General features: G+C 44.2%; 1 protein-coding gene across 16 annotated transcripts in view; it reads left to right on the top strand.

The window, feature by feature from the left end:
- The window catches only part of kcnma1a (potassium large conductance calcium-activated channel, subfamily M, alpha member 1a), a 1,094,159-nt gene that overhangs the window by 790,804 nt on the left and 287,992 nt on the right, over nt 1-15,363 (top strand). For 14 of the 16 annotated variants that reach the window (XM_085970505.1, XM_085970491.1, XM_085970492.1 and 11 more), the window contains one exon: nt 3,979-4,070. In XM_085970505.1, coding sequence (XP_085826631.1) covers nt 3,979-4,070 — 92 coding nt within the window. Of the gene's footprint in view, nt 1-3,978; nt 4,071-4,154; nt 4,247-15,363 lie in introns of all 16 variants that reach the window. The other 2 variants (XM_085970490.1, XM_085970499.1) reach the window with 1 other exon arrangement.

Here is a 15,363-nt window from a genome sequence, read left to right as displayed (position 1 = left end):
TTTCCACTTTAAGCACCCTAGATTGTCATTAAGCATTCCAAGCTTGGCTATAGCAGAGCCAGGTGTAACGTAAATCAAAGATATGTGTTGAGTTGTGAAATACGATTTATTTTCTATAGTAGAATGGTCTGACAACTCACAGCTAACAATTGCAAGTGAGTTATGGTTACCAGCTGAGCGGGATATCGATCATATCCCACAGCTCATCATCTGCTTGTGGTGCTGGTTTTAAAATCATAAAAGTTAGGTGTAAATGTAAATTTTACTTCGACTAAATTGATGCGCACACTGTGGAAAGCTTCCAAAACCATTGCTAATTTTCTTCCCATGTTGCTGTCTGTTTTTGGTCATGGCTTTATTGTCATGAAATCTGGAAATTACTTTATTGAGATGACCGTATCGTTTCGTCACTGCCGCAGCTCAAAACCTTAGAAAGGAGCCACAGGGAACGCCTCCATTTTCCCACACGACACGACATAGAAACATAGAAGATAGGAGCAGGAGGAGGCCATTCGGCCCCTCGAGCCTCTTCCGCCATTTAATGAGATCATGGCTGATCATCCAAACTTAGTACCCTGTCCCTGCTTTCTCCCCATATCCCTTGATCCCTTTAGCCTTAAGAAATATATCTAACTCCTTGAATATATTTAATGAATTGGCCTCAACTGCCCTGTGTTGTAGAGAATTCCACAGGTTCACCACTCTCTGGGTGAAGAAATTCTTCCTCATCTCTGTCCTAAATGGCCTACCCCTTATCCTTAGACTGTGACCCCTGGTTCTGGACTCCCCCACCATCGGGAACATCCTTCCTGCATCTAGTCTGTCTAGTCCTGTTAGAATTTTATGTTTCAATGAGATCCCCTCTCATTCTTCTAAACTCTAGTGAACATAAGCCTAATCGACCCAATCTCTCCTCATACGTCATTCCTGCCATCCCAGGTATCAGCCTGGTGAATCTTCGCTGCACTCCCTCCATGGCAAGAACATCCTTCCTCAGATAAGGCGACCAAAACTGCAAGAGACTGCTATCTTTGTGGCCTAAGTAAGGCTTCCAGCTTTTAAGCCTCTTTGTCCTGATTTACGGGCAGTTTTGTTCAGCGTGCCAGTATCCACATGGCATCGATGCTGAACAGTACCCCAGTCCATTTTGCGTAGGGCCACGTACAGCAGGCAGAGGGTCAAGAATCTCTAGCCACCCGTTTTGGGGCTGGATTCAAAGCCAATGTCCACACTTGCACCAATCGACTCATCACAAATTTGCTTTCTTTTTTAAACCGGGTAGAGTTGCCTTTAAACTCGATGAGCAACACTGAGATTGCTCAGGAATGCAGATGGAAATTATATTTTTGTAACTGGGATCAAATAATCAAAATGTGTTCTTTAGTCTTTTGTGTGTTAAAATGAGCTGGTGAAAATTAGTGGAGTTTTAGCTGTTACTCATTTTAAAACCAGTTCTATGAACAAACTTTCAGTGACGTAGAGAATACAGAAAATAGCCTTTGTTTTGCTTTATGTGATAGGTTGCTGTTTTGAGCCATTGTGTTTGGTGCAATAATTTTGTACAAATGCCACTAACCGTAATCCCTTCTGTGTGATTTGTTCCTTTTAATAAAGTGATGTTTTAGATTTGTAGTGCGGTTTCAGGAGCCCTACCCCTCTGTGTCCCTTTCCAACTGCTAACAAACACGTGGCTATAGGGTGCACGACAGAGCCTGGACCCCTGGATGAGAGCAAATCAAATTTTATTCGCAACCGTCGCCGATGTGAACCTAGAAGGTGGTGATATTAGCGGGCGAATGCTTCTATCACAGACATTCTGTTTATTTGAAATTATTTTGACACCCTTTTTAAAAGAGCAGAGAAAGGAGAGTCAGCATCCATTCACTGGTGTAGACCACAGTCATTGTCTAAGCTATGGAAGCCAAAACCTTTAAGGACCAACTAAGAGGCTCACTCGTTTACATTTAATATATTTTAACTGCAAGACCTGGGGCATTCAAATCCATTTAGGTGACGATTCATGATACAGGTCCTCTTAACATACTGGTTTAATAATAGGCCTTCTTGTCAAACATGCGCCCACTGCAATATATTCAATCCAATCGCTTAGCTTATGTGAAAGAACTCATGCTTATTCGTCATCTGCGTCCACTTTTAAAGGGACTTTTCAATAAAAATGCCGTTACTTAAAAGGGCACCGTGTCCAGATAAGTGGCCTTCCTATTGATTCAGCCTTGGTCATTGTTAATTCTACTTCTCTGTCAAAATGGGCCTAAAATCATGATTGACTTGATGTCCTAGCCTTGGTGTTTGAGGCCTTGAGAGGAAACTCAAATCCATAATTATGGTTTATTCCACAGCCAGTGCTGATAAATGCTTAAAATGTCAGCATTTCACCTAGGTCCCTGTCCTCCTCCCAACCCCCTCCACCCGCCGCTCCACCCTTCGAAGGCTCAATTAGTAAAATGACCCTTCAGGTGGATCTGTGTCATACAGGCCAAGGAGGTCTCGGGTTTGGTCGGAGCTGATTAAACCGAGAACGGTGACAGTTTGTGCTCCAATTAGTCTCAATTCCTCTGGGTGAGAGAGGGGGGAACCAACTACCAGCGATCAGCATGCAGTGACCCCAATGAAAAGGGCAAATGTCAGATGAGTACAGAATGAGGCTTGGCTATAATGCCCCATGATGGGACAGACTGCCATTACTCAGTCTAAAGGCTCACATATGGAGAACCGAGAACATGGAGGGTTGTAGTCACCAGACTACCCAGCAAGCAACCAGTTGCTTCTAAAGAAGAGAGATTTTTTAAAAAAACGATCAGTCCTTCTCCCTCAGAAACCTCCTTTTGTACTTTGCAGCAATACTAGTCATAGCCAATAAAGATCATTGAATAATACAGCACAGAAGGAGGCCATTCGGCCCATCGATCTGCGCTGGCTCTTTCGAAGAGCAATCCAGTTAGTCCCACTCCCCTGTTCTTTCCCCGATTAAGATATTCAGCAGAATCTTTCATCTATTTTCATTTGTATCGTAAGTACTACTGGCTTTCAGTTCAACTTATTTGTGCTGGAAATACATTTCAAAATATAATTTCTAACAAAACATGTTCACGAGATGAAAACAATGCATCAGTTTTAAAACCCAATGCATGTTAAGAAGATCTTGCTTGCCTCTTTTACGTATAGCTTAGTTCCCTTGTTAGCACGAGTTAGGGATGTCCGAAACTTTTTTTTAAAAATGTGAATTTTAAATTTGCGAGCGAGAGCAGCTCGTCATAGAGCAGCCATAGTAACCGTGAATCATAAGGTGGATCCCAATAATATTCATCCAGCTACAGCTCTGAGATGCAACCTGCCACGGGCAAAGTGTTTGTTGCACGAAACATGGCAGATAGAAATTTTCTCTTGACTACTTTTGCATTTTTTTCCCCTTCAGTATTGAATCCTATGAGCAGACTTTTTGAACTTGTTTGGCTGTTACATAATCAGCTCTGACTGTATTTTTTTTTTGTACTTTTTTTTTTGTTTTTCTTCGAAAACATTACGATTTTGGTCCAATTATTTTCAGTGAGAAATTTCCTAAAACTCACAAACTAAACTGGCGCAAGCTCTTCTGAGCCCCTTGGCCTCATTTGTTTCTTTTAGCGGATGTAGTTTATTTGTCGCTTTTACTGCACTGTTACAGAAATATCTCTCGAGTTGGTGAAAGACTTTCACAACCTAATTTCAAAGATCTCCGGCTTCTTTAGTTTCCCCCCCCCCGCCGCAAAAAAAAATCAACCCTTCCCTTGTAAAAGCTGAGCCTTTTTGCTTTGTGAGTTCTAGTTTCAGCAGAGCTGAGATCTTTTTCACAGATCTGACTAATTCTTTTACAGTTTCAGATCTTAAGAACATCTTCTGAACCTTAGAACACAGCATCCCACCCCCTCTTTGGCCTCTCTTTTTAGTCTATTCTTCTGTCTTCTATCTTCTTCTTAGGCCATGTTTGCAAGCTACGTCCCTGAAATCATAGAATTAATAGGAAACCGCAAGAAATATGGTGGTACCTATAGTGCGGTTAATGGAAGAAAGTAAGTATCCCATGGGGGCTCTGCTGCCTCTGTTGCAGTAGAACACTCTGCATGCCATTTTCTCTTTCTGTTTCATGCATGTAGGCAATGTTTGCTCGCTACGTACCTGAAATTGCTGCCCTCATCCTTAATCGGAAGAAATATGGAGGGACTTTTAATGCGACTCGAGGCAGAAAGTAAGTCAAAACTGGACAAGGTGCGCTTGTGTGACCTCTGGACCCCCCCCCCCTTAATGGTGACCTCTGACCCACAGAGATTTAATAATTTGGTTGTACAGTGATGTCAGATGTTACTGCTAGGATTGTCACACTGTGATCGGGGCCATGATAAGGCACATGTCACATTTGTTAGCTGTTTTTTTTTGTCAGTGAGTGCCTCAAACAAGGACCCCTGCTGTTTTATTACTCGACAGCACATGGAAAAAAAACATGGCAGCCAGACTGTTCCAGCTACCTTGTTTTTGGCTTTCACCAAAAAAAAAACACACCATTGTCTTAATTTTCATATTTACTTTGTGTCAATCAAAATGATTTATTTCAAGGTCTCCTATTTTTAAAAATATTTAATCTGGCCTTGTAACCAGTTCTTCCATTGCTCTGATATTTTCATCTACTTTATTTCCTGCACGGAGCTTGTATTTCCATGTTTCATTATAATCCATGTGACTCTGCCATGGAAACCATTTCATGAGAACTTGCCAGAGTCTTGTCTGTCACCAGTGTTCAGTTCTGCGATACTGTGTGGTCTAAAACCTTGGCCCTGATTTTCAGTCAAATCCCCATGCCCCTCCCTTCCCTTCTTTTCCCTTCCCCTTCCCCTCCCCCACACTCTGAAGGCCTCAACTCCCGGCCCTTCAGTCCCTAAATGCTATTGGCTTGCTTTTACTGTCTCTGTCGACAGCCTGCTTGCCTGGGCAGGCATTTTGCTTATTGATAGCTTTGTTGCTTCTGCTAAACGTTTGTCTTTGTGGATTCCCTCAGATTTTCAACCCCACCCTAATTGAAACTCGGCTCTTTCATCAGCACACGAACTGCCTGGTGGAGATAAAATCCCAGTAAACAGTTCTTAATTTATGATTGGAGTAATATTTTTAAGACCTTAAGTCACTGAGACTTGCATCAGTGCTTGTATAGCTGGGAAACACTCTGTGAAAGTCAGCATCCTTTGTTTTCAGTCTCATTTCCCTATTAGCAGAAGAAGATTGATGATATGTTATGTTTGGCCCAACATTTGGGTTTTTATTTGGAACCTAGTGTTGAGAGAACGAGTTGTCAGAATGTTCAGACTCCCTGCCCAGGAGATAAGGCCATGTGGTAATAATTTCCAGCCATGCAATGTCTTTACCACAGCTGGCAACTGTGGCTTCTGGCCTCAGCCATGATAGCTGGCTGCAGTTCCTGTCTTTCATGTAATCGCAACTTTCTTGTTTCAATAAAGAGCAAGTTGATGCAAAGTGACATTTTATAAACAACTTATTTTCCAACTTTCTCATTTTAACATATCAACATAGCACTCAACATAAACATTCATTCTGCACAGCAACAGACCGTCTAAACACCAATTCAGATAGCTTGCAGTTTGTTAGCTGTCATTATTAATCAGCATTCAGTGATGAGGATTAGAAAAGGAAAAGCCAGCAATCAGATTATGAAATTGAATTACCATGAATCCCGTGCAGGCTAGCAGTCAGTCAGACTGACACAAGAAGCAGAATGACCCAAGGTCTCTTCGCCCACCTTCTGAAACTTCTGAAATCGCTGCATTCTTTAAGAGGCGCGCTGTCTTTATCACAGGGCAGCCAACGGCACGTTCTATGGAGACAGTGATGCTTTTAACACGCTGGAGCAATGACACGAGGATTAGAGCAGCAGTGGCGGCATGGCTGTGTCTGGTGCTGACGCTGGAGCTGCTCTTTACCTGTACGCCCCTCAGAGTCGCTGCTGCTTGCATGGCCGCGCTTGCACGTTGAGTCACTGTAACCCTGGTTTGTTCTGTTTGTGCTGCGTGTTTGGGCTTTCTGTCACGCTGTTGACTTCTTTTCCTTTTAATGTAAATGCTAATTGTGTTTGACTGTTGCCTGTTTCCAATAATGTCATCGCTCAGTCGGGTTGGCCGCTGAGCGCTTTAATCCGGTTTTTGCGTCTCAAGATGTAACGGTTGAAGTATTTTGTCACATTGAAGCACTGTGATAACTCAGGTCAGTTAACTTACATAGTTGCCTCCCAAACCCCGCCCCCACCAGTGTTCCCTCTATGCTGCGCTCGTGCGTGGCCGCCCAGTGATCTGCAAGGCCCCGCGCAGGCCGCTCACAGGCGTTTCCATTGGAAATACCGCAGAGGCGCAGAAATGTAAAGGGACTGCGCATTAAAATAAACAGGACGCTCACAACAAAGCGCAGCCTAGAGGGAACATTGGCCTCCAATAAATAAATGGACTGCCAGATATCTGCCACATATTCACCATATCGCCAGGGCGTATGTATACCCGCCCTATGTTTGTCAGGCATTGGTTGTCTCTCTGTTTCCCTTCGCCTCCGCGATCAGGACACATATGATGCCTATCCACTACAAAATTAGTATGAATCTAACACCAGGAAGTTTCCCTCTCCTTCCTATCACCGCCTCAGACAGTGTACAGATATGGACTCATATTTTCAGTATTACCGTGTGAGAACAGATACCCTGTGCTGGACTAAGAGGGATTGGGATCATGTTCTCCACCACCACTGCCCCACCTCCTAAGAAGAATGTGCTTGCTCAAAGTTTTCTAAAAGGCTGACGCTTGGCACTGTAAATCCAACTGTGCTGTCAGGATGTGGCATCTGTAAAGGCCTTGCATATATATATGATGATTGTTGATGGTGACGGAGGATCATTGTTGGGTCTATATAACACTGCAAGCAGAGTGGGTCAAACTCACTGACATCAGAAATACAATTGGGCCCAATGGCTTATTTCCCCCCATTCCCTTTTAGTTTGTCTTTGGGACTTGGGATGAGTTGAATCATTTATTTTATGCTTGCAGCACCCTACAAACTGCAGCAGGTGCCAATAGAGGATTTGAGTATAAGAGTAAAGACGTCTTACTGCAATTATATAGAGCCCTGGTGAGACCACACCTGGAGTATTGTGTACAGTTTTGGTCTCCTTACCTAAGGAAGGATATACTTGCCATAGAGGGAGTGCAACGAAGGTTCACCAGACTGATTCCTGGGATGGGGGGATTGTCCTGTGAGGAGAGATTGAGTAGACTAGGCCTATATTCTCTAGAGTTTAGAAGAATAAGAGGTGATCTCATTGAAACATACAAAATTCTTACAGGGCTTGACAGGATAGATGCAGGGAGGATGTTTCCCCTGGCTGGGGAGTCTAGAACCAGGGGTCACAGTCTCAGAATAAGGGGTCAGCCATTTAGGACTGAGATGAGGAGAAATTTCTTCACTCAGAGGGCGGTGAATCTTTGGAATTCTCTACCCCAGAGGGCTGTGGAGGCTCAGTCGTTGAGTATATTCAAGACAGAGATCGATAGATTTTTGGATATTAAGGGAATCAAGGGATATGGGGATAGTGCAGGAAAGTGGAGTTGAGGTCGGAGATCAGCCATGATCTTACTGAATGGCGGAGCAGGCTCGAGGGGCCAAATGGCCGACTCCTGCTCCTGTTTCTTGAGTTCTTAAGAAGTTTACAATCAGTGGACCTTGTTGTCCACTTGGATTTCCTGAGTGATGTGCTGCTGCAGTGTGATGACCGGTGCAGGATTTAAGGCACCACACAGCTCGTCAGAAAACAGGAGTGGCAGAAACATGCGGTGACCAGCTGAGCTCCCTGCGAGCTGGCATTATCAAGGGAACAGGGCGGCACGTCTTAGTGATGCCAAGCGAGCGGAACCCCCTGTCCCCAGTAATGCAGAATGAGGAAATCCTGCAGCAGCCTTACTGGGAGGGAATAAAAATAACTGTGCACTTAAGTAGTCTTAGCACCTCACATTGTAAAAGGAGTCGCACCGTAATTGTAAGTGGCTGGTGTTAGCCACCTGCATACAATATGTTATTGAGCACCGAGACTTCTGATGTAAATAAGGTTTCTAATTTCAAACATCATAAAATTCCCGTCAAAAAGATCCTGAAGCAGAATTCAGTCAATCTTTGTTTTTAGCAGAATAGAATAGATTGCTCCTTTTTTCCAGCAATTATTTCGGGGCGTTTCAGTTCTGCATATTTTAAATTAATTTCTTGAGCTCAAGCGTAAGTGTAGAACCTGGACTTTTCCAAATTGGCCTCCTTCGCATAATTATCCCAAAAATTAAGATTGAAAAGGGGCTGTGTCTTTAGGAAAGAGAGCGGGGGGCGGGTAAAATGTTACACATTTGAGATAAATGTTCACCTGTGGCAGTCAGTTTTATACCGAATGCTTTTCTCCATCACGATAAGGTAAGGGTACTTTTATTGCTTTATTTTGAATTTCAGTCGTGGATTTTCATGACTGAGGGTCTGTTTCCCCTCTCATTCTGGTGCTGGTGGATTTGTATCTGAGACACTGGCTGTCCGGGGAAAGGGAAGGGAAGGAGAGGCCTGATCCCCATCAGTCTTGTCGCAGATAGTAATCCGAATCACTCCCAAACTCTTTGGAGCAATGCATTTGTGTGTAGAAACCTTGTGTTGGATGTGCTTTCACAATCAATGCCAAACAATTTAAGGGTGTGTGCTGAACGCTGGCAGTCCAGTTATGTTTCTCAATCTTGCCAGGCTATTTGTGAGTATGCATCAAGTGTCTGCTGTCTGGTGGTGGGTATATATCTGAATCCTGCCAAGCTATTTGTGGGTATGCATCAAGTGTCTGCTGTCTGGTGGTGGGTATATCTCTGAATCCTGCCAGGCTATTTGTGGGTATGTATCAGGTGCCTGCTATCTGGTGGTGGGTATATGTCGAAATCCTTGGTGGTGCAGAAGAGGCTCACTGGCCTAAGTCTCCAATTATCCACAAACTTCTGCCTGTCTTCTAGGGCTGTGTGAAGCAATGCCTCTGTAGAACTTTCCAAACCATTGGGATCCTGGAGTTAATGGGTAGGGCTGTTGGTGGCAACTCTGTGATATAGCCAGCAGCTTTCAACCTCTCCCTCGAGGAACCAGTTCCTGCAGGCGACTACAGGTTCCCAGAACTACTGGCCTTCCTTCCATTTAGATTATGGAAGGCAGTGAACCTCCAAAACAAATCTCAAAATAAAATAATCAGAATTGATCTTTTCTAGCCAGCCTATCTGGTCTGTATTGATATTTCAAATTGATTCTCTCCCGATTCACTAGGGCTCTACAGCAATTATAGAAACTCTTGAAAATTGGAGGTTCTGCATGGCATGACAGAACACCAGATTGGTGCACCAGCATGATTGGCCACTGAATGGCCAGACATAAGATCCCCATGTGACAAGCTCCCAGTCTCAGCCAGCCATTAAAGAGAGGGAGGAGGGAGATGCAGAGTGGACATTAATAGATCTTTCACAGCTTCGTTCCTCTCACTTCGCTCCTACCTGATACTCTAGCAACCTGGGCGAAGGTTCTTGGCGGATCTGGGGAGTGGTGCTCAGCACTTGGCGGAGCAAAAGAAATCAAAATGATGAAAAAATTAATTACAGAAGTGCCAACCGGCCTTTACTGTATTATTCATTGTATGGTACTTACCACTTGAGCCTTTTCTTTACCAGGGGAAGAGATATATACAGGAGCTTAAAGCCTGAAAACCCAAATGTTTCTGTTCAGATTTATAAACTAGACACCCAACAGGAACAAATGTTTGAGGAAATGGTTACTGTTGTTTCTCTAAAAGATGTTTCCATCTGATTGTAGATTTTTTTTGTAAGATTATATTTTTACACTCTTAACGATGGAGGTGACTTATGTTGAATATTTTCCTAATTATCAATTACCTCTACTGCGAACTCATCTAATGACCAGATTACTTCAGATGTGCTTTCATCTTCTAATCGAAGTTACACAGATTCACACAACTTAATGTTCTGTTAAATTATTTTTAAAAAGTTATTGGGTTCTATGCCTATCTAATTTCTGCTGTTTTAAAGCCCCAGAGATTTTAATTAATAAAAGGATGAAATGTTTTGCTTGAAATTTAATTGACTGCTTGTGTAGCTATCCCACTCCTCAAGAATTAATTTACAACTCCCGTAAAAACTAATTCCCGGGCCTCAACGCAAATATTAAGCTTTAATGGCCACTTCCTTTTTTTGTTGTATTAGAAGTGCCTCCTCCCTTCCTCCTCCCAGCAATGTCTGTGCTATTGTCCAAGCCTCGTATATTTTAACCTCACTCCTGGTCATTGCATTCTGTTCCTTTTGGGACATGATTGGAATTCTGTGTCCACACATTTGTGAGTACAAATTTGTTATCTCAGCAGCTTAAATTCGATACTCATTATTCCAGCATTTTTATTTGTTCTCAGAGAGTCTCCTAAGTAAAACACTAGTTCAGCCTGAGCTGGAGTATTGTGTCGAATCCTGGGCACCACATTTTGGGAAGGACGTGACGGTTTTGGAGCGGGTACAGAAGAGATTTACTGGAATGGTTCCAGGGATGAGGGATTACAGTTACGTGGATAGACTGGAGAAGCTGGGGTTGTTCTCCTTAGAGCAGAGAAGGCTAAGAGGAGATTTGATAGAGGTGTTTAAAATCATGAAGGGTTTGTATAGAGAAACTGTTTCCAATGGCTGAAGGGTCGATAACCTGAGGGCACAGATTTAAGGTGATTGGCAAAAGAACCAAAGGCGACATGAGGAAAAACTTTTTTACGCAGCGAGTGGTTGGGATTTGGAATGCACTGCCTATTGAATGGTGGAGCAGGCTCGAAGGGCCAAATGGCCTACTCCTGCTCCTATTGGTGGAAACAGATTCAATAGCAGCCTTCAAAAGGGAATTGGGTAAATATTTGAAGGAGAAAAAATTGCAGGGATATGGAGAAAGAGTCGGGGAATGGGACTAGCAGGATTGGCCTTTGAAGGAGCTGGCGCAGACTCAGTGGGCCGAATGGCCTCCTTCTCTGCTGTACTATTCTACGATTCTATGATTTTTGCTAAGTTAGCTGATCTCAGGTGGTCAGAATGCTACAACTGGCCTCCATTAGAGAGAAGAATTTCAGCGAATGCTCCTGCTCCTGTTTACTACCTAAGGTTCCCTGATGGAAGTGTGCCTTGTGGATGTTGCATAAGAACAGGATCAAGCTCAGCTGTGATGTCCCCTTGGAAAAATATTCTGCCGACACTTGCTGAGGTTGATTATGAGCAATGGCTACTTACGTGAGGCAGCGCAGGACATGATGCCAGTCGAACTATATCTCAGCAAGATGTTAACATTGTCAGGAGGTGAGAACTGAAAAGTGGCCAAAAAATAGACAGAGTCTAAACATCAGAATCTCTTTAAAGCAGTTCAAAAAATTATTTTCACCAATTTCTCCGAGGGTGTTGACTGTTGATGGGGATCAGCAGGCAGCACGAGCCCTCCATGACCTTGCTCAAGTGACCATTCTCCATGCAGTGAGTGCCAGCAGTCGATTTGATGTGGGGGGTGGGATATCACTGCCAAGACAGACCTTGTCTCCACCCAGTGCCCGGACGCGTACGTGTTCCAGCAGTGGTCACTGGATCGTCATCAGGAGCACGAACCATGGCTGATTTTCACCTCCCCAACCCAGAGTCCTTGAGACCAATTACATTACCGCTACTGCAACCTTGGTGAAAATAAAAGGAAATATTTGTAGCTGTTTTACTTTTAAAGAGATTCCGATGTTTAGTGTCCCTCTATTTTTAGCCATTTTTCTGTCCCTTGCTGTTGTTCTGCTGAGAATAACTAACTCAGCACAGTGTGGAATTCAACCTAGGACCTTCTGGTCCAGATGGCATTGCCTTCACCAACTGAGCTGTTTCTTGAAATACTTTTATTTAAGCAGTGAGTGCTGTCGACACCGTCTGAGTTACTCCACCCAACCCTGAGGAAGATGTAACATCTATTATAATGGCATAACCCGTGAAGCAATCTAGATCAGTTAACGTGTCTTCTTATGTTAGATCAGCTTCCTCCTCCAACCAGGCCGAGTAACCTCTCCCAACCAGCGCCCAGAGGCCGGAGCAACACTCACAGTTGAAATTAAACATAGAAACATAGAAGATAGGAGCAGGAGTAGGCCATTCGGCCCCTCGAGCCTGCTCCGCCATTCAGTGAGATCATGGCTGATCATCCAAACTCAGTACCCTGTCCCTGCCTTCTCCCCATATCCCTTGATCCCTTTAGCCTTAAGAAATATATCTAACTCCTTGAATATATTTAATGAATTGGCCTCTACTGCCTTCTGTGGTAGAGAATTCCACAGGTTCACCACTCTCTGGGTGAAGAAATTCCTCCTCATTTCTGTCCTAAATGGCTTACCCCTTATCCTTAGACTGTGACCCCTGGTTCTGGACTCCCCCACCATCGGGAATATCCTTCCTGCATCTAGTCTGTCTAGTCCTGTTAGAATTTTATAAGTTTCAATGAGATCCCCTCTCATTCTTCTAAACTCCAGCGAGTATAAGCCCAATCGACCCAATCTCTCCTCATACGTCATTCCTGCCATCCCAGGTATCAGTCTGGTGAATCTTCGCTGCACTCCCTCCATGGCAAGAACATCCTTCCTCAGATAAGTCAAAATAATTAAGGCACAGAATTAAAACACTACCAGCCTCTCATCCACTCCACAGTATGATTCACACTGTTGGTAAAACTCATTAAAAGTGCTCTGAAGCTGCCGTTACTGTGAGGTCAATCGGTCAACGCGGCTGCCTCTGTGGGAGGCTAGAAGCCACTTCAAGGCGTGATTGGTCCCCGCACCTTCAGATGCTGCGGTGCCAGAGTAGAACGGGAAACAGCTGTTGCTCTGTCGGCCACCATTATTCCGGCTGCAAAGGGCCGGAGATGTGGCTCCCAGGTTTCGGGACTTTACAGGAAAATAAAAGTGGGAAAGGCAAGTTGCGAGTTGCAATCTGCAAACAAATGTGGACATGCAAACCACAGCGGTTTGTCTTTTGCTGCCTGTGCTGTGGAATCTGCCATACAATACAAATGGGGCGGTTACCACAGCCAAGCCTATTATAGATCTTCTCCTACTTGAAGTAGCTCTGTAATATAAACGGGACAAACTAAACACATAGTATATATATATACACACAAATAGACGGATTATATACACTCACACACACACCTCTTTTTATATAATTATTACAAAAGACTCTCTGGAGAAACGATCTCTTTTGTTTCAAGTCTTTGCTTTACCTCCTCCAAGTACATCTGCATCTCTTCACTTTGTCCTTTCCACTTTGCATTCAAACTAAGAATGTTATTTTAAATTGGAACTTAGAAACCTGAAATGCTCCCATGAGATCCTAATCACGTAATGTTCTGCAAACTCGCCAAGAGCAGTCTGGTAGGAACATCTGTGCTTCACTGGAGGATTTAACCAGCGTTTTAGAAAGAACAAAGAGCTTCAAGGGATGGCCACTTTCTTACGTGAGAGACGATTACTCCACATACCAGCTTCCTTGTCAACATCTGGATTGATTGGCACCCCATCCACCACCTTAAACATTCACTCCCTCCACCACCGTGCGCACCGTGGCTGCAGTGTGTTCCATCTATGAGATGCACTGCAGCAACTCACCAAGGCTTCTTCGGCAGTTCCTCCCAAACCCGCAACCTCTACCACCTAGAAGTAACAAGGGCAGCAGGCGCATGGGAACACCACCACCTCCAAGTTCCCCTCCAAGTCACATACCATCCTGACTTGGAAGTATATCGGCCGATCCTTCATCGTCGCTGGGCCAAAATCCTGGAACTCCCTCCCTACCAGCACTGTGAGAGCACCATCACCACGCGGACTGCAAGAAGACGGCTCACCGCCACCTTCTCAAGGGCAACTGGGGATGGGCAATAAATGCTGGCCTTAGCACTAAAAGCCAAATCTAAGTTTATTCGAACAGACAGCATAAGAAAGAAAGACTTGCATTTCTATAGCGCCTTTCACAACCTCAGGACGTCCCAAAGTGATTTACAGCCAATGCAGTACTTTTTGAAGTGTAGTCGCTGTTGTAATGTAGGAACAACAGTGACTACACTTCAGAAAAGGATGTTGGCATTGAAATGAGCGGACAACCTGCACACGGGGGAAATCTGAAATAAAAACAGTGAAAGGTGCTTGAGAGCAGCTAAACCGTGGGCCCCATCAGCTGCTGACTGACGTGCCGTGTATTTTCTGTTTGGACTTCTGGTCATACATTATATCAGGGAGCTGAGGCCTCACAGTCCCTGGAGTCATCAGTGCATTCAGCGACACAACCTGTACCAAGTAAAACCCAGGACAACGCAGCACCTCCCACCCAGCCACACCTCTACAAATAAGAACAGATTCAGTGATACATTGGCCATCTTAACAAATGCCACACAGTCGCTTTCCATACTTTCTCAGACAGTTGTTGGAGTCAATTGGATCCTCGGTTTAAAATCCCAGGAGAGTTTCTTAGCTAATTTCTTACCAATTTGAATGGTAAGGGTTATGGGGAGCGGGCAGGGAAGTGGAGTTGAGGCCAAGATCAGATCAGCCATGATCTTATTAAATGGCGGAGCAGGCTCGAGGGGCCGAATGACCGACTCCTGCTCCTACGTCTTATGTTCTTATGTTCTAATTCTGTTCGAACCCCCCCCCCCCCGAAGGGCAGCACAGCGACCCGCGGCGATCACTGCAGCCATGCTGCCACCATTGGTTTTGCCACATTTCATCTGGTCTATTAGTAATAATTTAGTATGTCGCATTACATTATGCAGCCCACAAGAGAAAGCAGTGACCTCCCTTGGGATTTATATGCACACAGTGGAATGAGAATTCCCCGATGACTGCGTGCTGTTAGTGTATCTCTTAGACTACTTATCATTTACAGCAGTTATCCAGCTTTTATATTCACTGCGCATTATTCACACTTCACAATTTTTCTGCCCAACAATAAATCAAGTTTTTTATTTGACCCCAATTTTGTTCTCTTCCGCTGCTGAAAGGCAGTTCCACTGACACCGGCAGCCCTCCAGTATCTCGTCTAACTGTGAGAATTTGGATAGTAGCAACTGCTTTGTGACGGGGTTTATTGGGTTGGTGTGGGGTTTGTGAAATTCGGTTGGTATATTAAAACATAACATCATAAGAATTAGGAGCAGGAGCAGGCTATACGGCCCCTCGAGCCTGCTCCGCTATTCAATAAGATCATGGCT

Source organism: Somniosus microcephalus, chromosome 29 (genome assembly GCF_052327205.1).
Source record: "Somniosus microcephalus isolate GS21.2 chromosome 29, FLI_Smic_1.0, whole genome shotgun sequence".
NCBI lineage: Eukaryota > Metazoa > Chordata > Chondrichthyes > Squaliformes > Somniosidae > Somniosus > Somniosus microcephalus.
The sequence above is the reverse complement of the archived record's forward strand: the minus strand, read 5'-3'. Positions and strand labels throughout refer to the sequence as shown.